The sequence below is a fragment of the Cylas formicarius genome, unplaced genomic scaffold (genome assembly GCF_029955315.1).
Source record: "Cylas formicarius isolate icCylForm1 unplaced genomic scaffold, icCylForm1.1 PGA_scaffold_5__7_contigs__length_24384050, whole genome shotgun sequence".
Taxonomy (NCBI): Eukaryota; Metazoa; Arthropoda; class Insecta; order Coleoptera; family Brentidae; genus Cylas; species Cylas formicarius.
The window spans coordinates 24290380-24313638 of NW_026844341.1; the positions used below are offsets into that span (position 1 = coordinate 24290380).

Below are 23259 nucleotides of genomic sequence, written 5' to 3' on the forward strand. Positions count from 1 at the left end.
GGTTATGCTATGTGTGTTTTTATTCCTGGTAGTTTGAGTATTCCTTTAAAAAATAAATATTCTCGTTTTTTGGATTAAAATTTCTTTTTCTTTTCGTTTGAAACTAATCAAACGATATCATCAGCTCAATAGCCCGAAAGAAAAATCGCTCGCTGAATTAAGCAGAAGGAGATGGCATCGACCGAAGCGAGGGCCAATATGAAAGCCCGAGCGAATGTGGAGGCCCTCCTGAAGTCGACAATGCAGCAACACTTGGACGGCGTCAAATCCGGAATTTCCCAATTACATCAGAGCTTGGAACACGTAATGGACATCAACTTGAGCGTCAAAAAAATGTACGGTATGTTCGCTGAGGTGCCCCAACTGTGCAGCGCGCTTAATGAAGTACGTGAAGAGAACATGAGGCATTCTCAGTATGTGACCGCTCGCGAGAATCTGAAACATATTTTCACGGTCCCAGAGAGCGTAGAACGGACAAAACAATGGATAAACGAAGGCAAATTACTGCACGCGCACCAGTGCCTCAGGGATCTGGAAAATTCGCGGGACGACCTCTTGTTTGAACTGCACAAGCTTCCCAATCAGTCGCCGCACGACAAGTCGCTGCTGAAGGCATATTTTGCGGACGTCGAAACGTTGTCTGTCCTTTTGGAGAAACAGTTACGCTTTATCCTGTCGCGGACGTTGAACACGGTAAGGAAAGAGCCGGCGGTTATCGTCACGGTGTTGCGAATTATAAAAAGAGAGGAAAAAGCGGACGAGATCGCCCTGAGGCAGGAGAAACAGACAGGGTTCCTGCCGCCCGGGAGACCCAAACGCTGGGAGAAAATGGCTTTTGATATTTTGGAGAAATCGGTCGCGTCGAAAATCGAGGGCATGCAGATTGAGGAAAGGGAGGACAATAAGGGCTGGCTCATCAAGTACCTTGAGCTGATTAGGCTCCTGATTTTGGAAGACCTCAGGGTGGTGAAAACATTATGCGTCCCCTGTTTCCCGCCAGACTACAATATCCTCGACCGTTATCTTTACATGTTCCACCGATGCCTCACCAACCATCTTCAGGAAATTATACAAAACGGTTTGGAGGGCAACGAGTACGTGTCGCTGCTTTCGTGGGTACTCACTGCATACCATTCCAAAGATTTGCTAGGACACCCGGACTTGGTAGAGCACACCGTCAAATTGGGCCCGGTACTGCCTCAGGAGGTTGTGAACACTCTCGAGACAAACTATTTAAAGAACATTGAAAACAATTACACGGAATGGATGCAGAACACACTCAAGTCGGAGAAGGAGGAGTGGAGGTCCGAGACGGCGCCTGATTCCGACATGTATTCGAGAACGTCCGCCCCGATTATAATATTTGAAATGATCAACCAGAATTTGGACGTGGCCAAGACCATAACGGAAGACATGACCGCGAAGGTGCTCATGCTGAGCGTCGCGCAGGTCATCAAGTTCCGGGATTCGTTCAGGGACGCCGTCATACAGTTTAAGAACAAATACTTTGAGGATAGGAAGATGGTGCCACACTTCACACAGTACATGATCCTGATCATTAATCAGTGCCTGCAATTTGTCGACCTCGGTACCCAGCTGGAAAAACAGTACTCCAATTTGTATTCCCATCACAATGTCGGCGAGAGTTTCAAGAGATTACGGGGCACGTTCGTTCAGCTGCGCAATGAGGCCGGGAACTTTTTGCTCGAGGAGCTGCTCGTCGATTTGGACCAGCATTTCGCCAAACTGTTCAACTCCCAATGGATCGCCGGGTTCGATACCGTCGACACCATCTACGCGACATTGGAGGACTATTTTCAGGATTACAGCCGCCTGACCGAGGCCAACTACAATTTTATCGCGACACAGACGAGGAGCATTGTCGCGAAACGCTACCTAACCGCCATGCTTTCCAAGAGAGTCTCGTTCAAAACTTACGAAGAATGTAGCCAAGCGGCCGCGAAAGTCGTGAAGGAAGTCGACCGACTAAGCACCCTTTTTAACGACTTGGGAAGAAATCTGGAGGACGAGGACCCTTTCGAACCGATCGTGATGCTAGCGGAGGTGTTGAGGAGCGACGACGACATGTTGTCGTTTGAATTGCACAGGGTCGTCGAAAAGTACCCTGATATTTCCGAAGATCATTTGATGAGGCTTCTTAGTTTGCGTGGCGACCTGTCAAGATCGGATATCAAGGACAAAGTGGCCCACGTCGATCGGCCGAAGGTGTCGCATCGCAGCAGCGTGTTTAAGACACTAGTTTTTCCGAAACTGGTCAACATAAACATTAATTTTTAAATGTATAGCTCGTTTACGTGTTTTTCTAGTATGTATATAAGTAGATATATGTATTTCATTAACGCTATGTTGAAAGGAACTGTTTCTAGTGGGCTCAAAGATAAATTTAAGTCGTTTGGGGTGTATTTTCGTCATAGGCACAAAATAGGGGGACGTTTTTCTACTCGTTGCTATTTCCAGAATGGAATAGGTGGACGTAAACAGTGGCCAGCAAAATTAATGAGCCACTAAATTACTTTGAAAATTCATATACGAAAATATATATATTTTTTTCGTATAGTAACATTACAAATTTATTAGGTTGTTTTTTTTTTATATTAAACTAACTAACCAAAACACTTTCGTGTGTATTCACTATTTATTACGGTTAGTATTATGTACAACGACTTACATCCAAACAAACGCAAGTTTACAAAAAAAAAACATCTTGCGGCCAACTTACGAGCCTAATGTATCCTCGTTAAATCCTCGACAGTTTTGACTAGGTGTTCGACGGTCACTTGCGAATTGTCGGCCACCTCTTTCATCTTGTCCGGCGACAAGTCGAGGAAACTTTCGATGAGGTCGCCGTCCACGAAACCCTCGCTGTTCTCAGTCTTGATATCTGTGTGGAACGCCCTCCAGAACGAGTGCTCGATCCGACCCACCGACTTGATCGTTATGGACAGTTCTTTCTGAAGCTCGATGAGGAATTCATAAAATTCCGGCGCGATTTGTGTGACCAACCCGATGGCCCCTCCCACTGTACCGAAAAGTACGCAGCCCCTCGTCGGCGTAGACGTTTCGCCGATATTCTGCATGACCAAGGAGCCGTGCCGAAAGACGTTGATCATGTCGCCGATGTGGATGTGCCCCACCTCCATCATCTGCGACCGTTCCTCGTCGGTCGCGGCGGCGCTATCCTTCTGACACACAAACATGTTGAAACAGTTCTCCGCCCCCAAGAACACATCGTCGTCGAGAAACTCCACTGCGGTCATCCAATTGGGGTTGAAGTCGCGCGCGATTTCCTCGAAACTGCCCTCCATCGTTTTGTACTGCAAGAGGGTCATGCTGCGCATCAGGTCACCGACCAGGATGAAGTCGCCCTTCGTCTTCAGGTACAACGATACGATGTTGTTGAAATGGGAACACTCGAGTCTCAGTTCTTGTTCACTGGTCCACTCGAACAGTCTGACGGTGCTGTTGATGCTTGCGAGCAGCTTGCCGCCGAACTCCGAGAGCGAATAGCACGCGCCCTTGATCTCCTTTTCGGAAATTTGGCTTAGCTTGTTGTCGTTCCATTGGAAGACTAGGATGCGGCCCTGTTTCGGCTCGGACTCCTCAGGGTTGACCGCGGCGGTACCGACGACGAAATAAGTATTGGAATCGCTACCCAACTGGCACGATATCAGCGACATCGCATACTCCTGCTGCATGAATTGGTGCGCGGCCAACACTTCGAACGTGTTTTGATCGATGACGAGTAAATTGTATACCTCCACCTCCTGGCCGTATTCTGGTACCGCTCCGCCGGCCGTACCTAAATGAGGAAATTCTTACGCCATAAAGAACCACTTTTGGTATATGTATATCAACTACACGTTAATGAATTACACACTATTAAAACTTTAAATTAGTACCTGTAAAAGTGTATACGGATATATAAAAACATGTCAATAGAGACATTTTGCAACAAATTAAAACTAAACACATGAAAAATTTTATATATCGCTCATCCAGAATAAAAAAGCGGTCTCATTATTTCTGATAAGAGCTTCTTGGGAGCATTCTGCAGTCATATCAACAAAGGACATCTCAAAAGAACGTTCCACTGTTTGTACCTCTTTGCATTTACCTTCATCTATATCCGTATAACCCTATCTGCTCATTAGTTGTTTGGATTGACCCATGCTAGTGCGCAGTCAGTTTAGAGTTCTCCAATGTTGTCCATCTCGGGGCAAGAACTTCTTGATTGAGTTAGTTCGGATATCTCTGCTTTCAGAGTGATTCTATGGACTCAGCTGATTGTCAAGATACCATTATGAAACTGCCTAGATTTTAATCGTCTAGGAACACGTCGGGCCTCTGATGTTTGTCCCGTTATTTGGAGCTGAATCATTAAGAACTGTGTTTATTTTCTTTGTATGAACAAATCTTCTCCAAACTGTACATACTCAGTCACAGAAAAAGAGGTGACGAGTGCCTGTGTTACGTAGGACATTTGACTTAGCACCCACCTTTGCAGATATTAGCTTATTGAGTATTCCATTTCATAATGCCCAGATAGGGGAGAGCAGTTGTCCATTCGGACTCTATCCTAAACCGTGTTTAGTGCCTTTCTAACCTCTCTGTTTTTCACGTGGAATAGACATACTTGAGTTTTGCTCGGGTTGGGTCAAAGTTGACTTCCCCTATAGGATGGTCATTCAAATATGTGTTAAAGAGCATCTGAAACAGTACACTTGGTGGTACAGCGTTCTTTCGTTTCCGCCATTTACTCGTTCTGTTTTGGAACTTAACTCAAATCTTCTATTCAAATTACGTGACATTAGTGCAACAGACAACTTTCAGTTATCCCCCCTATATAACATCAGTTACACATAAATGAGTCGCGGAGGATTAAGTAGCGAGTCTTGGGGAACACCCGACCAAGAAACCCGAGATTTAATTATTTGGGTACTGAGATATGTGTTGTTACTCTCGTGTCGACTCCTATATTAAAATTAATATTTTGGAAAACCAATGTTTGCCATACTAGGGTTGGGTGTTTATCTATCTATCTCATTCTGTTTTATTTTATCTTGTTTTTTACTATTTTCTTTATGCGAATCATATTTTATATTGAGCGGTAGGCCCCGTGATAAATAAATAAATAAAATACTCGGCTGTAAAATCCCAAGACAACTTACCCGCGTTCGCGTTACTGCCGCCCGACTTGGCCAGCGAAGCGACGCTGCTGGACACAGTGACGGCTTGCGTCATCGTCGACGCGCTCGGCCTGGCCGGGTTCAATCCCGTCGCGTCCTGGATATCGATCCTCGACGTGATGACGCCGAACACCTGGGTCTGTTCCTGGTAGGCGATCCGCCTGGGCGATTCCTGCAACGGAATCGTCCTGATGTGGAGTTTCTGGATCTCGTCGATCGTCCCGATAGTGACGGAATTGGCGGTCGCCAACGCCAGACTGTCGGGATACGCTTCCGCGTTCAACGAGCACATCTGATTGACCTCGCGCATGTTCACGTTCGAAAACACCAGCTTATGATTGGACGAGTAAATTACTGTAGGCCTATCGGAGCACGCGAACACGTTTGTGGTGCTCAGCGAGCGGAACGTGCGCAGTATGGTCGGTTGCGTGCCCAGCGTCACCTTCTTCTTGTCGAGCAGCTTTCCGGAATCCTTGTTCAACGAGAAGTAGTACATGGAGCCGTCGCCGAGGGCGCATAGTAGGTAATCGTGTCCTTCGAAGTTCGCCATTAATATCGATCTGGGCATAATGTCGCCGCCCAGCGACTCTTTGGTCGCCTCGGACAAGTCCGGCAAGCGCAGTATCCTGGCCGATATGTCGGTCCAGAGGCCGACGGCCACGATGTCCGACGACGAGGCGTTTTCGTCCAACGGACTGACGTCCAGGCAGGACACCTCCACGTCGAGGGTCGCGTTGCTCTTAAGAATCAGCTCGTTCTCGTGGATCTCCAGGTAGTATAGGGTGTTGCCCGTCGACACGACTAGCTGGCTCTTGTTGCAGGCCACCACGATGATGTTTTTCTCGGTGGGCGGTTTCCACTCGGCCAGCAGGGTCTTGTTCTGGATCGAGACGAGACGGGCGGACACGGGAGTGACCTGGATCAGTTGTTCGTGAGCAACGTTGCCGCAGAAGAACGTCTGCTGATCGGACGCGAAGCCTGGAAATAGCTTTCTTTTTACAGTGGGTAGTTGCACCATGCAGAAACTTAGGAAAAATGGGGAAAAGCTCGACACATATCCCGACAAAATTATATACCTAAAAATATGGTTTTTGTTATGTCATGTTATTTTTTTCTGACGCATTTTTTGCAGTAACCAAAATATACAGGGTGCTCAAAAATATATGTCGATATTTAAATCCATTTTCTAATTCTGTCACATAATTCATGTAGCATGCCCTATTCCTATCTCTTACTTTTTATAGACTAAAGAATGTCAATGTCAAGAAATTAGTTTATTAGATGTTGAAAATGTCCACCATTAGCTTCTTGACAATATGCTAATCTAATTTTCCTTATTTCATATCGGGCTCCCGTAAGACATTAATAAAAAAAAGACATTAATAAAAAAAATAAGTTCAAATCATTTTATAATTCAAAGTCCCTGCCAAACATTTGTTTGTTCAGATAGTTTTCTTTGTTCGGTAGCTAACATCATTATTTGAAGCAAGCAACTTCAACTTTGTTTTTTTTTTTAAGAGATAGGTATGGGATATGCTACGTGAATTATACGTGAAACATGACACAGGATTCGAGAATCGAGTTTAAAGAATGGTGTTTCATTTAAAAAAAAAAAATGATCTTGGTATGACATCTACTTTTTGACCCACCCTCTAGTTGGATTTCTGCTAATGTTGAATCCAATAATGGCAAGTGCCATTTTTGTTCCCCAATTTTCGGAGAAAACATTATCGCACAGTGACGATACCTGCTATGTCAGTCTCCTCCACTTCTTCTCCATTCAGGCTGAGTATACGAGTCTGACCCACAAAAGACAGCACCAAAGTGTCGTCCAACTTGCCGCCCGAAGCTTGCAGGGCCCACATGCCCTTGATACCAGTTAGATCAATGGACGCCTGCTCTTGAATTCCGATCCCGTTTCGTATGATCCTCAATGACCCTTCTTTAAACGCGCCTGAACATGTAACCAACTGCCCCTGGCCCTGTCTCTCAAGATCCACTATGCACATGTCCAAAATCGGTGCCAGATTGGTAAATGTCTCCATTAAAGTCACGTAAGAACCGTTCTCGTCTGCTTTGGTATTTAACTTGATCAGCTGAGAATCGCCCAGTTTTGACCCAATGAAAAGCACCCCGTTGTCGAGGTACGTTATGCATTCGGGGATCGCAATCTCGCCCAACATTTCCACTTTCAAATCTTTGACGATTTCCTGTCCGTCGCCCCCGCGACTTTCCGTTTCGATAAACAACATGAACAAGTGGCCCGCCATGTCCCCCAGCAAGTACCTGAGCCCACTGGGGTCTACTCTCGCATAACATGTAATGGTGCTTTGCTTGATAACAGCTGGTGCCACAGCCACAGAGGTTATGCCGTCGTGGTACAAAATATTCTCCTGTCCGATAATGATAGCGCCCCCGAGTGGAGAAGGTACGGGGATAATAATGGAAGCTTCAGATTCGACATTGTCCTGACGCCAGGGAGTTTTAACAAACTCTTTCTCCCTTAATGATATTTCGTGGGTTTTGACATGGCGCCCATTGACGTCCTGGTGAATCAGTATAAGAGTCGGGTTCACGCAACCGTGCAGGAACTCGACGTCATACACTTGGAGCTCGTCCATCCGCACATTGGTCGCCTTGAGTTCATAATTGTCCTTCTCCAAAGGGATCACTTTAAATAAACCATCATATAATCTGAGCCCGATCAGTCTCGCTTTGGGGTCGATAACTGCAAGTATTCCGGTTTCCGAAGGCTTTCCTATTCGATCCGAAACGTTGCCGTGCGCTTTCGTTATTATATCTAAATTGTCCCCGTCGCTGACGCATTCTAAAATCATCGCGTTGTAGCGATAGGTCACGATAAACAACAGGTCCTTCTTCTCGTGCTGGGGCCGGAACAATTTCATGACTGCTACCTTACCGTAGAGTCCGATTTCTTTGATGGCCCGCAGACCTTCGGGCGTAACGAGATGGATATCCAGACGATTGTTTTTCGCAACGATCAAATTTAAATCCGTGGAAGAGGTGAAATTGCCGGTAACGCATGCCGTCACCGCCGTCGGCTTGTGTGCCGTCACGACGTAGTGGTAGGCCATTTTCGATTTTATTGTTAATTTAAAACGCTATCGAAAGCAACATTTAAAACCATCAAGTCTGCCCCTCAATTTTTTTTTCAACTAACGAAAACATAAAACATCCAATCGACACGGAATCAAAGACTAGCGAAGCGAACCACAGAACAAAATGGCGAATATCAATTTGAATTTTAATTTTTTTAATGCTTATATTGCAAAGTAAGAAATTTATAAAAATACACTGTATTTTTTCAATATGCCATAGACTCACACCAGTCCATGTAGCCTACAACGGTCAAGATTTTAAACATTTATGGTTAAAGAAGAAGAAAGTTTGGTTAAAATTAAATTTCTCTTGTACTTTTAAGTGCAAAAACAAAAGTCGTCATTCGTCACTTTTTTTCGCCCTTGTAATGCCCGCATAATGTTTACAAGGTTTATGACGCTGGTGACGAAAAAAAAAATACATGGAACGAGGTTCTACGCTACCGCGAAACGCTTTTACAAAAACGCGAGTATTATTAAAAGTGAGGGCAAATTCGAAATTATATTAGATCAGATGCGGTTAAAAACGCCAAAAGGAAATGTCTTTAACATAAATAGTGAACCTTTAGCTCTGGCGGTAGCAACGGAATTTAATTCTCAGCGCGACAAAATCCTCCAGAGCGAAATGCACATCACCACACTGTGCAATACCATTTTAGACAATCCTAATAACCTGACAAAGTATGACATCGTAACTTACATTGTGAACTACTTAGACACAGATGCCATACTCTTTCAGACAAATGAAAACGAAGAGCTCTTTCAACTCCAGATATGTCAATGGGATCCTGTTATTGAATGGTTCAACGAGCGCTTCGGCGTTAATTTGAAAAAATCTGTTGATATGGATGTGTGTGCGATTAGTGATGGTGACAAAGCAACTTTAACTAGACACTTATTGTCTCATAATTTTGGAACACTACATGGATTCATGTATGGTATAGACACTTTAAAGTCGGGCATCCTGACGCTTGCATGCACTGAAAAGCACATAAGTCCTGAACAGGCGGTTCTTTTGTCCAGATTAGAGGAGGAGTACCAGAGCGGCCGCTGGGGTCGAGTAAAGTGGGCTCATGATCTCAATCAGCAGGACATGCAGACTCGACTTGCGGCGGTAATGTTGTTTGTACATTTTACTAGCCATGCAACAAAAATCCAACAGAAAGAGGTGTAAATAAATATTTTTAATACCTAATCCTTTTAAGCACACCAGTGATTATTTTTAATTTACTTTGATTTTTTTGGCCACATACTTTTGCTTCCTGCCAAATCAGGGATCAGTAATCTCAAAAGCTCTATTTTCATTATGTTGGTAGCCCTGAACTTATGACTGGGTAATGTAATAGAATGTGAATTTTAGAAATAATAAATAATCTTTTTTTCCCAATTTATTTAAATGCAGTCCCTACTTTCCTACAACAACACAGTTTTATACATATATACAAAAAAAATTGAAATGTTAATATTTTGAGGGTACTGTAGTCAAAGTCTCGTAAATGCTCTTTGCTACATAATCCACATTAGTGGGGGTCACTCCACACATGCTAATTCTGCCAGAGCGCAACATATAAATGTGGTGTTTCTTGACCATATGCTCAGACTGCAATTCGTTCAATCCGGTATAGGAGAACATCCCTATTTGCTCAGTTATGTGGTTCCAAGTACCCGGCGCACCTAAACGTTCCAGTTCTTCACGTAAACGTTGACGCATCTTGATGATCCTCGACGACATTGTCTTGATATTTTCCCGCCACTGGTTAAACAAATCTTTATTCTGTAGCACATATGCGACAATCCTGCTTCCGTGGCTAGGAGGATTAGAATACATGCCCCTGACTATTAGAGTGAATTGCGATTTCACCGCTGCAATCTCATTTGGATTATTCATTACTACTGTTAAATTCCCGATTCTTTCGTTATACAACCCGAAATTTTTGGCATAAGATTGAGCACAGAAGAGCTCGAAGCCCTGGGACACAAAATATCTCACAGCCCATGCGTCCTTATCCAAATCGCCTGATGCAAAACCTTGGTAGGCAGAATCAAAGAAAGGAAACAGCTTCTTGGCTTTAACAACCTGTGCGATTTTTGCCCACTGATCTTGCGTGGGGTCACATCCGGTCGGATTATGTGCACATGCGTGTAATATAATGACAGCGCCCTCTGGCGCATTTTGCAAGTCCTCCAACAAACCCTCTATATCCAAACCGCGAGTGGCGGCATTCCAATACCGGTACTCTCTGGGTTCCTTGAATCCAGCATTAAGGAAAAGCAGCCTATGGTTCTCCCATGTTGGTTTTGAGAAATAAAACACAGTTTTGCCTAATGGCCTTGCCAGAAACTCAGCTCCGACTCTTAGAGCACCCGTTCCAGAAAGTGTCTGAACACCAAACGCTTTATTTTCTTGTACCGCAGCACTATTTTCCCCCAAAAGCATGTTCACTGAAGCCTGACTCAATGCATCCATTCCGAGAACAGGTAAGTACTCTTTGTTAAGCGTTTCATCATTGGCCAATGCTTTTTCCGCGGTTCTGACCACGGGCAAGACCCACGGCTTACCCTCTTCAGTACGATAAGCACCTACACCTAAATTTGCTTTTTGCGGAAAGCTGTCCTCTGTAAACTGTTTCGTCAGCTCAAACACTTCAATGGGCGGGCCCAATTCGACGCTAGAGAACCACGACATCTTCGGGATATACTTAACTGCGGAAAATACTTAGCAAGCAAATATTTGGTGAATTTTGGAGATCAGCTGACCCTTATCTTCGACCGGACAAGCAAAGGTCGCGCTACTCACATAACATTTCCCGTTGCCACAATCTATGGCATTCGTTGCAGTTACTGATCTTCGCTTCTTCTTTTAGGTATAACACAAAATCGGCAAACAGTTGCCGTTGCCACGCAAATTTATAATTTTTAAAACAAATATTTACTTGAGTCAATAAATAATTACATTTTAAATAGAATTTAAAAGATACACATGTTGGTTTGATAATTTGGGTCGTTATTGGATTAGTAAACAGAGTAAAGCATATTCGGTAGCGGGATAATCCCTTCCGTTCTAAGTAAGATGTTGATGAATTTAGTAGAGAAGTAAATGTCATTAAGAAAAGAAGTTGGTCTTCTGTGATAACCTCAACGGATGTCGGCAATGAGCGAATGATCATGGCAAATGTGCCCAACTAATTCTAAATGCATTAGCAATTATCCTGAGACTGTCATTTTTTTCATCGAAAATTAAGAATCAATAACCAATTCAAATAACAAATATTTCTATTTTAGCAAAACATCAAACCCCTCTTATAAAAATAAAAAAAATGTCCAATAAAACGGTAAATCGACGTCAAAAATGGAGCGTGGAAAATATAAAGTGAATCATCGCATTGGCACATCATTTTTGTTACTAATTATTGCATTTTAGAATAAATCGTGTATCTACTGAGGCCTTAGCATCACCTCCGGGTTATTCACTATCGACCATAAATCCTAATAGCGAGGTATCGAAGAAAACTGACGTGTCTAGGCTTATAACGAAAAAGAGTTGGGATTTGGCACTTACCCCACTCAAGCAAGTGCCGATGAACTTATTTATAATGTACATGGCGGGTAATTCGATCTCCATATTCCCTATAATGATGGTCGGCATGCTATTGATGCGCCCTATCCAGGCGATATGGTCTACAAAAGCAACTTTTAAGATGATGGAAACTTCAAATGCGTGGCTGCAGATTTTGGTTTATGTGATTGGAAACCTCGTTAATGTGGGTCTGGCATTGTATAAGTGTCACAGCATGGGCCTGCTACCAACATATGCAAGCGACTGGTTGGCTTTTGTTGAACCACCCATAAGAAATGAATATTTGGGAGGGGTTTTACTACATTAGTATATATTTATATAAAGTTCACAATATATTATTTGTATCACGACTTCTTGTGTTTATCGGCGAATTCCTTTACTTTCTCTACAAGGGCCTTAGGATCGTCTACTCTGGGGATCTAAAAGAAAGTGGCTAATTTTGTGGTTAATTGTTGCAGTACCCCTTACATCATAATTTTGACTGACATAAATGCCCGTGTAAACTCCGATGAGAAATGCAAACTGTGGAGAGGAAAACCCATCAATTTTACAATAAATGAACTTTTTGTTGAACTTACTAGTCCCCTGACCATTGTTTGCTCTTGGATTTATTTTTCACTGCCAGTTTTAGAAAGATCTATGGACGTCTTCTTCTTTGACATAATGCCCACTTCGTTTTTAGTGTTTTTCAAATTATGTGAAGAAGAAAATCATGGTTATGTTAATAATTTAATTTGTTTTTCAAGATAAAATAATAAAAATGCGAGCGCGATATGTTAAACTGCGCCCTAACAGATATAATAGCTTCGTTGTGCGCAATCACAGCTCTGATTGCGTCCGAGTAAGATTCGCGCCCAGCCCCACTGGTCAGCTACACTTAGGAGGTTTACGGACAGCTTTATACAATTATTTATTCGCTAAGAAGCACAAAGGTGCATTCATTTTAAGAATTGAGGACACAGATCGCAAACGAATGGTTGCGAGCACAGCGGAAAATATTCAGAATGATTTGCAGTGGGCTGGAATTGATGTCGATGAAGGACCAAAACAAGGTGGTTGTTACGGACCATATGTTCAGTCCGAGAGACTAAGCATATATCAGGAGCATGTTCAGTTGTTGTTAAAAAATGGATCTGCATATTATTGTTTCTGTTCCGACAGAAGATTACAGTTGCTGCGTAGACAGGCTGTAAGTTCTCAAGAAATTCCAAAATATGACAACAGATGCCGCCATTTGCGTGAGAATGATAGGAGAGCACGATTGGCAAAGGGAGAACAGTACTGTGTGAGGTTCAAAATCTGTGACCAAGAGGAGACATTTAATGACTTGGTGTATGGCTCGATAAGTTATAATATTGCTAAAAATGAAGGAGATCCGGTTATTATAAAATCCGATGGTTATCCTACTTATCATTATGCAAATGTTGTAGACGACCATTTAATGCGAATTAGCCATGTGCTAAGAGGGGTGGAATGGCAGATTTCCACCACCAAACATATTTTGTTGTATAGAGCTTTTGGTTGGACTCCACCCCTTTTCGGTCACTTGCCGCTCTTGCTGAATGCTGATGGTACAAAACTTAGTAAAAGGCAAGGCGGAGTAAACATAACAGACTACAGAAATGACTGTATATATCCTCTAGCTCTGATCAACTTCATAGTAAGTTGTGGTGGTGGGTTTTCGAAGGATCAAGAACGCTTCCTAAAGCCAAGGTGTTACTCATTTAAAGAGTTGTGTGGTCAATTTGATGTGTCAAAAATCAATCCCAGTTCAGGTAAATTAATGCCCGAGCGATTATTGGAATTTAACCGTATGGAGTTGAGAAAGAGATTTGAAAATTGCGATACTCGCGAATTGTTGATTGAAACAGTGAAACGACTTGTAAAAAACAAGTTTCCTAGTGACACATTGGACTTGTCTGATGTACATATTGAAAATATTCTGAAGTTGGCTCTAAACAGAATCGACAAGTTGAGTGACTTAGTGGCAAACAAAATGAAGTTTCTATGGATGTCGCCTGCAATGGGCCCCTTAAATCAGGAGTTGGACACTGTTTTAGAGCACTTACGAATTACACTACTAGGAGAAGAGAACCTAACTAAGGATAGTGTCAGTATCCTCTTAAAAAACTTTTCAAATAAACACTCTTTAAATTACGGCAGCTTTATGAAAGATTTAAGGACTATTTTGAGTGGATTGACAGAGGGCCCGAGTGTGGCTGAAATTGTTGAAATATTAGGCAAGGTCAATACTATTAGGCGATTGGACAATTATATAAATAAAAAATGATTGGCATAAAAAAGTTCTTATTATTCATAAAAGTCACCGACTCATAAATCTATAAAATGGGATAATGTTCCTTTTTTCTAAATGGTCTTGATAGTTTAGTTTGGAAGTTATTTCCATCAAAAATTCTAGGTGAAATAAATAATAATAAGCACTATAACAGTCAAAGTAATGACCACCCCCAGTACAAAAACAACTTTGTCTTCTGACACCCTTTTCTCAATCAACCTCATCGTGTGGTTAGATAGACCAAGTGTATTGGCCATATCCATGATTCTTCTCTGAGCCCCTTTGAGGGTCATTCTCTGTGATCGTAAAGACTCTAGTGTGTTCGTCCCGGTAAATAACATTTCATCAACGCCTCTGTTTGAACTTTGCAGAGAAGTCTGATGCTGTATTGAGTGATCCATGTTAATGGCAATTAAATCTTGTTCCGGGCCGAAACGCCGGTTAAGCAGCTGCTCGCGTTCGGTCTCGGCAAGCTTCCTGCGTTCCCGTTTCTTTTTCACAGCCGCTAGCGCGGCCTGCAGATGTTTGCAATCATACTTTAATTGGTCGCTACGCAATTTTGCATTTTGCCTGCGATCTATCGGCAATTTGAACACTTGCAGCTCTAACTTTGCGCAATTGCTGTAATTTTAATAACGATTAGTGTTGACTTACAAAACTGTGCCGCCCATTAATTAACCTGCTAATCAAATTTATTTTTTCTTGAATTTCATCTTCCGTTTCTTGAGTGACCAGAGAGCTCTTTTCCAGTACTTGAAAAGAGTCCTGGATTAATTTGTTGGTTTGGTTGTAGAGGTGGTCCATTTCGAAGGAGACAGAATAACCAGCATTTTATTTTTTACAGGTAAAGGCGATCAATTTTAAAATTAAACACCTAACCTGTACTACGTCACAAGGATTATAACACACGTCAACATCTACACGTCATCCCATTACAAATAAATACTTTCACAAAATAACCTGTCACCCAGGCCGAATGATAATGGTATACCTGTCAGTAGTCTTAAAGAAGAAAAATAACCTTCCATTATTTTAAAATGTAATGGAGGAGTAACTTGGTACCATGTTTTTTAAAAATGTCAATGTTTTCTTAAGACGGCAGTGCAGTTTAACCACAAATCTGCGTAGCAAACTGTTATCGCAAACCTCACAACAGATACGCTACCGCATCGCTATCGAGAAATCCTTATTGGTAAACAAATCATCCCTATGCTGCAAACACACAGATGCTTCTAGCAAGTCCAGTACCGTAGGCACGGGCGTAACGATGGACTCGCAGAGCGGCGTAAAACAAACAGAAGAGCTTCGAGAAACCAGAGCGCAGAAATTAAAAAAGGCCGTAGCTGAATACGGCACCACCGTGATAATCTTCCATGTGACTATATCCCTCGTCTCCTTAGGCACTTGTTATCTTATTGGTAATCATTTGTTGATACTTATATTTTATATACTTAATATGTTACGTTTTAGTTTCGGCTGGATTAGATGTGGGTCATATATTAGACACTTTGGGTTTGAGTAAATGGGCACCCTCCGACAACTTGACTTTGAACGCTGGCACGTTCGCGGTCGCTTACGCCGTCCACAAAATATTTGCGCCTGTGAGGATAAGTGTCACTTTGGGGTCTGTTCCTTTTATAGTGAGATATTTGCGCGGTAAGGGCATTTTAAAAAAATAACTGAATTTATCACAATAATTGTTGTATATACCGTTTATAAAAAAATAATATCTAATTTCTCCTGGTATATTTTATCCTCCCACCCAACAAGCTGAAAAAAATCAGAACCATTTAGAAGTTTTGGGTAAAAATTAGCTTTGCACATTGCCGGACCCCTGCGAATCACGCTGTTTTATAGCAAAACTATTTCTATCCCCTCCAGAGCGTGGCCGATGGCATTTTCGCAGTTCATTAACGATAACATTGATTACAACAATACAAAAATTATTGCCACCTACTGGGACTCTACTTGTGACGGGCCGAGGGCCAAGCCGTTAAATACCCGGTCCAGCCCCTATTCCCAATCTCGCCCTTCGCTACCGCGCTCAGCTTGCTCACCTCGTCGGGGCTGAGCTTTAATATCGTATTCAGCACCGGCACCAGTCTCACCCTCTCGTCGCCACCGCTTAAAGTCACAAACTTGAACACCACGTTTTTCAAGTATTCTAAGTTTTCCGCGTGCCTCTCGCGTTCGACAGACCGCTGCTGCCTTCGGATCTCCTCCTTCAGCAGTTTATTCATTTGCACGTGTTTTTCGAGGTCTTTCTCGGTGTCCGACAACAGCGACGTAAGGTGGTGGAGCCGAGATTCTTGCTCGCCGACCTGTTTCTTCAAGTACTCGAGCTCATTGTCGGACGGGGAATCCAACAATCGTTCGAGCGGAATCGGATGGGCGATGGGCTGACGCCCGCCTGACTCCGCACTTTCCGAGCCTTCCGCCTCCTCTCTTGACATGCCGAGCAGGGTGGCTATCGGTTCTATGGGCGAAGGAGACTTCTCCAGTCGGCTCTGCAATTCGAGGATTTCTTTGTTGTGCCGCGTCTCCTGTTCGACAATCTGCTGCCGGTAGCACTGCGATAAAGTCTCCGTGTGGACCTTGAAGTGAAATACAAACAAGTCAATACTGGAGAATGATATTCTCTTAGGTTCTGTTTCCCAATGGGAGAGATTTATAAATCATTATTAAACTGTAAAACTTAGTGGTTTAAGCCGTATTCCATAGGTGTAGTGCGATGATTGTCAAGGATCCCGAGATTGAAAGTAAATGCATAGCTTTTGACCTACCTGTGGCTGTGTTTAGTCCACCTCAATAGCGCACTGTCTGGATTGCCTGGTGGACAGAATTTCAGTTTTCTTTTTTTATTTGATTGAATGAATTACTTTTGTAAGTGGCAGTTATTAAATCGTAATTATTATATAAGAGTGATACAGGTATTATAGTTACGAACAGCCTTAGAATTAAACTTATTTTCCGGCACTTGTTGGAAAAATGGAAAAAAAAATATTCTTCCCTCTATATAAATTTCTAATAATCAATATCTTGACTATCTTGACTATGTGACCAGCGTTATAATTATAATCATATATAACTATTATTATATTTAATATTCTAATAAACTAACTGTAGTAACGCGTCTTGTTACTTTTTTTTATATTTCCTATTATTTATGCACAATTTAGCTGTTTAGGTTTAAAATATAACCTTTAACAAAATTTACACATTAATATTTTCTCCCAATAAGAAACTAGGTGAAGTGCTGTCTTTATGATTTCCACGCCAAATTCACAAATTTGTTTCTTTTGAGTCGGAGAACCATTCAGTCCGAAAATAAATTACTTTTTATTCCACGATTAGACGCGAAATTATTAACTTGATAATACCATTACCTTTAAGCTGCGCACAGTTTCAGTGTGTTCCGCTACAGCCTTCTGGTATCGACTCACCAACTCCGCGCAACGCCCCTTTAACTCACTAACTTCCCCCTCTAGCGCTCGACATTTATTCTCATACTCTCCCTTTTCTTTCGCTAATATTTTATTTGTTGTTTCGAGCAGAGCTTTTTTATCTTCTAGCTCCTTGCAACTGCTGAGCGTCCGAGAATGACGTGTTTTCGCAGCCTCAAGCTCTTCACTCAATTTTTCTTCCAAACCTGGATCGCGCGTCTGATTTTGTCGCAACACACTCTGCGCCCGTATTTTGTAACCTTCATACTCCTCCTGTAACACTTTCAGCTCATCCTCTTTTAATTTAAGCAGATTTTGCGCTTCACGCATGGTTTGCTGAATGCTCAATACTTGATTTTTCAACTCTTCTTTTTCAGACAGCAGGCTGTTCAATGTTTTTTGATATTCCGTGATCGCGGTGGACAGTTCAACCGATAAATCCTCGTTCTCTGACTTAGCAGCCTCTAGGAGCTGCCTTACATCACAAATCGCGGTGTCCTTTTGTCTGACAACTAACTCCAACTGTTCAATTTTTTTTTTGCATGATTCCAGTTCTGATGCGCCTACACCCACCTTGTTCTCTTCGGAATGCAACTTTTCTTCTAACGATTTGTTTTGGTCTCTCAACTTGGCAATAGTGGTTTTTTCATTTTCTAAATCTTGCTGCAATTTATTAACAATGTCCTTTTGTCTTTCCAATTGTAGAGATAGTTCTTTAACACTCCTCTCATAATCTTTCATTTCCAAATTGAGTACGGAATTTTTCCTTACCTGTAAATAAGATATTTTTTGTTTCATTCTCAAAGCAAAAACTTGACACTCCAGCTTTAACAAATGCTTTTAAAGATAAACTATACCTCAGAAGTGGTCTGCTCTAAAAGATTTCTCGTCTCCTGGTGACTTTCTTGCTCTAATTTCAACTGCTTGTCCTTTTCATCTAGATCGGCACTTAGTTTTGCAATTTTTCCCTCAAACTCTTTCTTTAGCACATTGTTGGCTTCTAGTTCTTTCCGCAAAGTCTGCACTTTGGCGCTGATCTGCTTTTTCCAAATGTCTGTGGCTTGTTTTTCATTTGCTAAACATTCCACTTCTTTACGTAAATTGCTCATTATTTCATCGTTTGATGCCAACTGCTCCTTATCTCTCGCAATACCCTCACCTATATCATTCAGGCGGTCCAAATAGCGTTTCTTCTCAGTTTCAGACCTGTTTAGTTTATCCTGCAGTTGGTCTATTTGGAACTGTAAATTCTGAACATCTTTTAGGTGTTTCTTTTGAACGTCATCCTTTTCAAGCCAAAGATTCGCGATAACGGCTTCCTGTTCTTTAATTTTAGCTTTTAACTTTATAGCCAAACTTCTGAGTTTGCTGTAACGTTCCTCCCAGGAACCCTCAAGTTCTTTGAGTCTGGTGCTCGTCTCTTCGAGTGCTGAGGTGGACATCGTCTCGCTTTCGGCATAATTGTTGTTTTCGGATTTTTTTTCTTCATTGGCATTCATTTTTACGCTGGTTCCATCCATTATTTTTTAAATTACCTGTGCCATCTCAGCAATTTTTGTCGATATAAAACACTTACCGACCAAAACCCTTTCCCAAGATATTAAAGTAAATGTCAAAAAATAATAAAGCTAAATATTCTTTGTACCGAAGTCGGCAATGAGCGAGTGTCTCTGGTGAGTTTACCCAAGGCTACGTAAAATCTAAAAGAAGAAAATATTTTATTGAAAATGTAATTCTTCAACCAACTGAAAAGGCCATTAAGGCAAAGAACCAAAAATGCTTATTAAACGAAATTCTCAGCGTTAATGAAAAAATGGTTGCTCTTATTAGTTATTGACAATCATAATAGATTTCCATTGTGACATAACAAGGGGTTGTGTGTTTCATTTTTTTTTTATAGAAATCAGTATTATCATAGAAAAAGCTACGTAAACATGTCGACTCCTACCGACCTGTTACTAATCTATGGGCACATCAACCCTACATAAGCAAAATAAATTTGATTTGTTAAGAGTTTGGTTGATAGCCGTTATCGTTAACGGAGAAACTTTTATTGGGGTGAGAAATGTCCAGCAAAACAAATTCAATTGACGCTAGGCAAGAGCTCGCTGACCTAGTCAAAAGAAAGGCGGAAATCGGCGACACATTGGCTAACCTAGAACGACAAATTTACGCCTTCGAAGGGTCTTACTTAGAAGACACACAATTATACGGAAACATAATTAGAGGATGGGACCGCTACCTATCAAGCAACAAAACAACAAATTCCAAGTCTGATAAACGCAACCGGAAGTTCAAAGAGGCGGAGCGACTTTTTTCCAAATCTTCAATTACCTCTATGGCTGCTGTGAGCGGAATCGCGGAGCAAAACCACGAGAAAAACAAAATTAACTATGATGCCGACAATCCATATGCGTACAGCAGTAGCTAGCTAAGTACTGATGAATTTTAATGGAAGTGCGGATTTTCTGTGAAAATTATATGAACTTGCTTTAGTGTTCATGGAACAGAAAACATTGACAAAACACGTGTGTTTGCTTAAAAATATGTCAAGTGGATTCTTGTTATATAGAGCTATATAATAAAATTGGCAATGCTCACACTGTCATATTTGTATTTTGTGCCACCATTTTATTTATTTCTATTCAAGTAAAGCTTCAGCAATACACTCGAAAATTATTTTTTATACTCCCGTCTGTAAAATACCTAATTATCCTTCGATCTACCGCGCGGGAAGGATCACTTTACCACTTCAGTTTCGTTTCCTATAAATTCGAGCCACTTCGGACATTTCCGGGATTTTACGGCACGGATTTGGGAGCAATCGGATGTTTTCGGAGATATTTCCCACGATTTGCATTTTGACGTTTGTCAATTCTGATGGTCAAGTCAGTGAATGTATTCGTGTTGTTTTGCGAAAATGGGCCCAGAAACTAATGATCGTAGAAAAAGTATAGTATGCAACACGTTCGGTAAAAGTTTTAACTTACCCGTTTAGTAAAAACTCGCTCCGCTCGCGTCAAATAAACTCGTGAGTCAAATGAGGTTTACCGCACTTGTTGCATAATGTACTATTGAAGGGATCATTTTTGTCAGAGATATTTCTCAATTACATTTTTTCGTCGGCATCAACCACACGTTTAGATGTCAGTTGTTGACATTTAGTAATTCTACTGTGGTTAATTGACCTTCACCAGCTTTGATACAAGAGATATGCAAAAAAGTAATCAAGTAAATTGAAAACAACGCAATGGTATGGACTGAAAGAATTCAATTAGGCGATTGACCTTAATAGTTTTAGCCAATTGAAATATGAAGAAAGTACACCAACTTTACAATTACATTTGAGGTTATGCGTAAACTAACCCCACATCTTTAGGAGTGAACTATAAAAAAAAAGCAAACGATGGGAACGGAAAAGGAATTATCGTTAAAAAACTTTTTCATTTTTAAGCGATTATATGGTTGTAGAGAAGAAGAAGTAATGTATTAAATAAGTTATTTTACCTTGTATTTGCTAAATTTTTTCCATGTTTTTTAGCAAATTAAAAAGATTCTTTATTATTTTCCAATATCAGACAACACAGACGTGCAAATTAAAAACGTCGGTCTGGCCGAGGGCATTATACAATTCGCTGAGTATGTTCCCTCCCGCTTTATTGATTATAGGGAGTAAAGATCATAAATATTTTGCAGAACTTTCAAACCTAGTTCTCCCGTTAATGCACTGCACACAAACACCACTAGGCAGTTATATTTCCAACCAGAAACTGATGTTTGGTTTGTGATGGTGAGGTGAATAAAAATATATTTTCAAGTAGGTTAAAGAAAACTTTCTAGACATTGAATTTGGCATTAACAACAAATATAAAAGAGAGTGTTAGCACAAGTGAGTACTTACAAGATGACCTACAAGACAATATATACGAAGCCCGCCTGAAACAAGCCTATTACATGTACCGATTATTTTGTGATTGCATTTTGAAGTCCATCGAAGACAGTCATGAAGAAATTTTAAAGAGTAGACTGGAGTTATTCTTCAATGCTGTAGGGTTTTTAATATTAAGGGTGGTTCTTAGCATGACAGTTTTCTTTTCAGTATTTAGTAAATATGAATTTATCAAACTGTGATATTTTGGATTTGTTGTTGGGCATTCAGTACATGCCTCTGGACAAACAAACTTTTCTTAATGTGCAGTGTTTCATAAGCATGCTGGAATGCAAATTTGATTTCATCGAAAGGTGTCTATTTTTATACAATGAGCATGTTATTTGGAACGGTTTGGAACCAACAGATCTTCAAATTATTTACCAATATCTGATCCGAACTTTACTTCCGGCGAATGTAGAAACGGAATTGAAAGGTGGATCAGTGCCTAGAAATCTCCCGTCTCCTTTTGCTGCTTCCCAAAATGGCAGGTTCATTACGGGACCCACAAATCTAAAACAAGCCAAAGTTGTTGGTAAAGTACCCAAAGTCCACTTATTCAGTGTAGGTACAGCTAAAGAGTATCATCTTATCATATACAGGTCTCTAAGTGCGACTGTATGCCTGTTTGTAAAAGGTAAGCTGCTAATATATATAAATTCTTTTCATACCACCATTCCTAACGTCCTTTAGGTGAAGTAGAGTTAACTTTGGACATGTTCAAGGAAGTGAATGACTTTATGGTGTTTAAACTAGTTGAGGTGGTTACGGACATTGCTGAGTTTTGCTCCAAACGAAGTGTGGTACCATCAAATCATCCAGAAACCACACCCCGGTTCATATATTTTGACAAAACAAATAAGGCATATAGAAGTACTGTCCACTTAGATAACAAACGGTCTGGGAATATTTGCTGCAACATAGAATCCTTGCGCATCATAGCAGACATGAACGAAAACAAACACCTCCTCGGCCCAGTAGGAGAAAGTATAGTAAAAACAATGAATGAGTTTTGGGTCGTGAGCAAAACCTCTAACTCCAGGGAATTTTATGTGGTTTTGCAGCAAAAAAACGCCAGCCTTATTGAAATTAGTGGTATATTTGAATGTCACAATTTGTTTCCTAAATAAAACTTTTGTTTTTAGAGGAGGTGAAGAAATTGTGTGACTCTGAATTAAAAGGAATTTTCTTTCATTCTTAATTATGCAAAGCCCATGGATATGGAAGATAAAGCAGACTCTTAAAGTGATAAAATGTACATACTATTTATTCCATATGTATAATATCTAAAATTAATTCCAATGGAGATATTACATATTACTTTTTTTTCACGGTTTACTAATTTGCGCCAACCTCTGCCATGAATCGCGATACCTATGATAAAAATGAAAAATTGGAAGAAAATAACGAATAAACAAAATCAACGCAATTCTTCTGCTACTAAACAGGCAAACGAACAAAAACGAACCAACCTCAAAGCCAAATCCTATGCTTCTTCATCCATACATATATTCAAGGCAAAAATCACTGGAATAAAAAACGCATAAGACTGTAGGACGAGTGGTGCAGGACCAACGAAGAAGATTTTTTCTTTTTATTGGACAAGTGGCTTGTCAGATAAAGATGAAGAAGAGAAAGTTTTCGTTTTTAGTTGGTTCGGCTTCTAGTCACTAGATGTTGATGTCGAAT

The 23259-nt window shown here is 41.1% G+C and overlaps 10 protein-coding genes across 19 annotated transcripts; 6 read left to right on the forward strand and 4 right to left on the reverse strand.

Moving 5' to 3' along the window:
- The first annotated feature begins 3 nt into the window (after positions 1-3).
- Positions 4-2310, forward strand: LOC132701828 (exocyst complex component 3). The gene has a single exon (XM_060670048.1). The coding sequence runs from the start codon at positions 172-174 to the stop codon at positions 2296-2298; it is 2127 nt and encodes a 708-aa protein (XP_060526031.1). The 5' UTR covers positions 4-171; the 3' UTR covers positions 2299-2310.
- A 311-nt stretch (positions 2311-2621) lies between these two features.
- LOC132701826 (DNA damage-binding protein 1) lies at positions 2622-8442 on the reverse strand. Of its 2 annotated transcripts, XM_060670047.1 has the most exons (4): positions 6955-8442; positions 5650-6185; positions 5190-5379; positions 2739-3820 (listed from the first exon to the last, which is right to left on the reverse strand). In XM_060670047.1, exons 1-4 carry the CDS (start codon positions 8300-8302, stop codon positions 2745-2747), a joined length of 3150 nt encoding a protein of 1049 aa, XP_060526030.1. In that variant the 5' UTR covers positions 8303-8442; the 3' UTR covers positions 2739-2744. The 2 variants fall into 2 exon arrangements, with proteins under 2 accessions (XP_060526029.1, XP_060526030.1); XM_060670046.1 differs by having other exon boundaries at positions 2622-3820; positions 5190-6185.
- A 111-nt stretch (positions 8443-8553) lies between these two features.
- LOC132701834 (ATP synthase mitochondrial F1 complex assembly factor 2) lies at positions 8554-9707 on the forward strand. Its single transcript, XM_060670062.1, has one exon. It carries the CDS (start codon positions 8706-8708, stop codon positions 9498-9500), a length of 795 nt encoding a protein of 264 aa, XP_060526045.1. The 5' UTR covers positions 8554-8705; the 3' UTR covers positions 9501-9707.
- Positions 9702-11271, reverse strand: LOC132701833 (aspartate aminotransferase, cytoplasmic). Its single transcript, XM_060670061.1, has one exon. The coding sequence runs from the start codon at positions 11010-11012 to the stop codon at positions 9786-9788; it is 1227 nt and encodes a 408-aa protein (XP_060526044.1). The 5' UTR covers positions 11013-11271; the 3' UTR covers positions 9702-9785.
- Positions 11272-11469: 198 nt separating this feature from the next.
- Positions 11470-12253, forward strand: LOC132701837 (ER membrane protein complex subunit 4). The gene is made up of 2 exons (XM_060670066.1): positions 11470-11696; positions 11748-12253. Exons 1-2 carry the CDS (start codon positions 11644-11646, stop codon positions 12208-12210), a joined length of 516 nt encoding a protein of 171 aa, XP_060526049.1. The 5' UTR covers positions 11470-11643; the 3' UTR covers positions 12211-12253.
- Positions 12254-12485: 232 nt separating this feature from the next.
- On the forward strand, positions 12486-14200 carry LOC132701830 (probable glutamate--tRNA ligase, mitochondrial). The gene has a single exon (XM_060670053.1). It carries the CDS (start codon positions 12664-12666, stop codon positions 14191-14193), a length of 1530 nt encoding a protein of 509 aa, XP_060526036.1. The 5' UTR covers positions 12486-12663; the 3' UTR covers positions 14194-14200.
- An 81-nt stretch (positions 14201-14281) lies between these two features.
- Positions 14282-15037, reverse strand: LOC132701835 (probable Golgi SNAP receptor complex member 2). The gene is made up of 2 exons (XM_060670063.1): positions 14879-15037; positions 14282-14820 (listed from the first exon to the last, which is right to left on the reverse strand). The coding sequence occupies exons 1-2, from the start codon at positions 15001-15003 to the stop codon at positions 14319-14321; spliced, it is 627 nt and encodes a 208-aa protein (XP_060526046.1). The 5' UTR covers positions 15004-15037; the 3' UTR covers positions 14282-14318.
- A 225-nt stretch (positions 15038-15262) lies between these two features.
- Positions 15263-16583, forward strand: LOC132701836 (protein FAM210B, mitochondrial-like). The gene is made up of 3 exons (XM_060670065.1): positions 15263-15617; positions 15670-15855; positions 16458-16583. Exons 1-3 carry the CDS (start codon positions 15263-15265, stop codon positions 16487-16489), a joined length of 573 nt encoding a protein of 190 aa, XP_060526048.1. The 3' UTR covers positions 16490-16583.
- On the reverse strand, positions 15892-22078 carry LOC132701829 (GRIP and coiled-coil domain-containing protein 2). Of its 3 annotated transcripts, none has more exons than XM_060670052.1 (4): positions 21955-22078; positions 18500-19342; positions 17586-18413; positions 15892-16793 (listed from the first exon to the last, which is right to left on the reverse strand). In XM_060670052.1, exons 2-4 carry the CDS (start codon positions 19160-19162, stop codon positions 16164-16166), a joined length of 2121 nt encoding a protein of 706 aa, XP_060526035.1. In that variant the 5' UTR covers positions 19163-19342; positions 21955-22078; the 3' UTR covers positions 15892-16163. The 3 variants fall into 3 exon arrangements, with proteins under 3 accessions (XP_060526035.1, XP_060526033.1, XP_060526032.1); XM_060670050.1 differs by lacking the exon at positions 21955-22078 and adding an exon at positions 20349-20479; XM_060670049.1 differs by lacking the exon at positions 21955-22078 and adding an exon at positions 20244-20336.
- LOC132701831 (vacuolar fusion protein CCZ1 homolog) lies at positions 20747-22905 on the forward strand. Of its 7 annotated transcripts, none has more exons than XM_060670056.1 (8): positions 20747-20873; positions 20938-21123; positions 21184-21281; positions 21339-21432; positions 21483-21689; positions 21742-22207; positions 22264-22665; positions 22716-22905. In XM_060670056.1, the coding sequence occupies exons 2-8, from the start codon at positions 21049-21051 to the stop codon at positions 22769-22771; spliced, it is 1398 nt and encodes a 465-aa protein (XP_060526039.1). In that variant the 5' UTR covers positions 20747-20873; positions 20938-21048; the 3' UTR covers positions 22772-22905. The 7 variants fall into 7 exon arrangements, with proteins under 7 accessions (XP_060526039.1, XP_060526040.1, XP_060526038.1 ...); XM_060670057.1 differs by having other exon boundaries at positions 20751-20865; positions 20944-21123; XM_060670055.1 differs by having other exon boundaries at positions 20766-20895.
- Positions 22906-23259: the final 354 nt, after the last annotated feature.

Bases quoted from the DNA above. Each gene is read 5' to 3' on its own strand.
- LOC132701837 (XM_060670066.1), top strand. From the start codon at position 11,644: ATGTCCAATAAAACGGTAAATCGACGTCAAAAATGGAGCGTGGAAAAT. The intron at 11,697-11,747 runs GTGAATCATCGC...ATTGCATTTTAG, and splicing joins TGGAGCGTGGAAAATATAAA to AATAAATCGTGTATCTACTG.
- LOC132701826 (XM_060670046.1), bottom strand. From the start codon at position 8,302: ATGGCCTACCACTACGTCGTGACGGCACACAAGCCGACGGCGGTGACG. The intron at 6,186-6,954 runs GTATCGTCACTG...AGCTATTTCCAG, and splicing joins GGAGGAGACTGACATAGCAG to GCTTCGCGTCCGATCAGCAG. The intron at 3,821-5,189 runs GTAAGTTGTCTT...TTCCTCATTTAG, and splicing joins CGGCAGTAACGCGAACGCGG to GTACGGCCGGCGGAGCGGTA.
- LOC132701828 (XM_060670048.1), top strand. From the start codon at position 172: ATGGCATCGACCGAAGCGAGGGCCAATATGAAAGCCCGAGCGAATGTG.
- LOC132701831 (XM_060670056.1), top strand. From the start codon at position 21,049: ATGGGAACGGAAAAGGAATTATCGTTAAAAAACTTTTTCATTTTTAAG. The intron at 21,282-21,338 runs GTATGTTCCCTC...AATATTTTGCAG, and splicing joins GGCATTATACAATTCGCTGA to AACTTTCAAACCTAGTTCTC. The intron at 21,433-21,482 runs GTGAGGTGAATA...AAAACTTTCTAG, and splicing joins CTGATGTTTGGTTTGTGATG to ACATTGAATTTGGCATTAAC.
- LOC132701836 (XM_060670065.1), top strand. From the start codon at position 15,263: ATGTTTTTTAAAAATGTCAATGTTTTCTTAAGACGGCAGTGCAGTTTA. The intron at 15,618-15,669 runs GTAATCATTTGT...GTTACGTTTTAG, and splicing joins AGGCACTTGTTATCTTATTG to TTTCGGCTGGATTAGATGTG. The intron at 15,856-16,457 runs GTAAGGGCATTT...GTGTTTTTCGAG, and splicing joins TATAGTGAGATATTTGCGCG to GTCTTTCTCGGTGTCCGACA.
- LOC132701834 (XM_060670062.1), top strand. From the start codon at position 8,706: ATGTTTACAAGGTTTATGACGCTGGTGACGAAAAAAAAAATACATGGA.
- LOC132701835 (XM_060670063.1), bottom strand. From the start codon at position 15,003: ATGGACCACCTCTACAACCAAACCAACAAATTAATCCAGGACTCTTTT. The intron at 14,821-14,878 runs GTTAATTAATGG...TTAAAATTACAG, and splicing joins AAAATAAATTTGATTAGCAG to CAATTGCGCAAAGTTAGAGC.
- LOC132701829 (XM_060670052.1), bottom strand. From the start codon at position 19,162: ATGGATGGAACCAGCGTAAAAATGAATGCCAATGAAGAAAAAAAATCC. The intron at 18,414-18,499 runs GTATAGTTTATC...TCTTATTTACAG, and splicing joins TAGAGCAGACCACTTCTGAG to GTAAGGAAAAATTCCGTACT. The intron at 16,794-17,585 runs GTAATGGTATTA...TTTCACTTCAAG, and splicing joins AAACTGTGCGCAGCTTAAAG to GTCCACACGGAGACTTTATC.
- LOC132701830 (XM_060670053.1), top strand. From the start codon at position 12,664: ATGCGAGCGCGATATGTTAAACTGCGCCCTAACAGATATAATAGCTTC.
- LOC132701833 (XM_060670061.1), bottom strand. From the start codon at position 11,012: ATGTCGTGGTTCTCTAGCGTCGAATTGGGCCCGCCCATTGAAGTGTTT.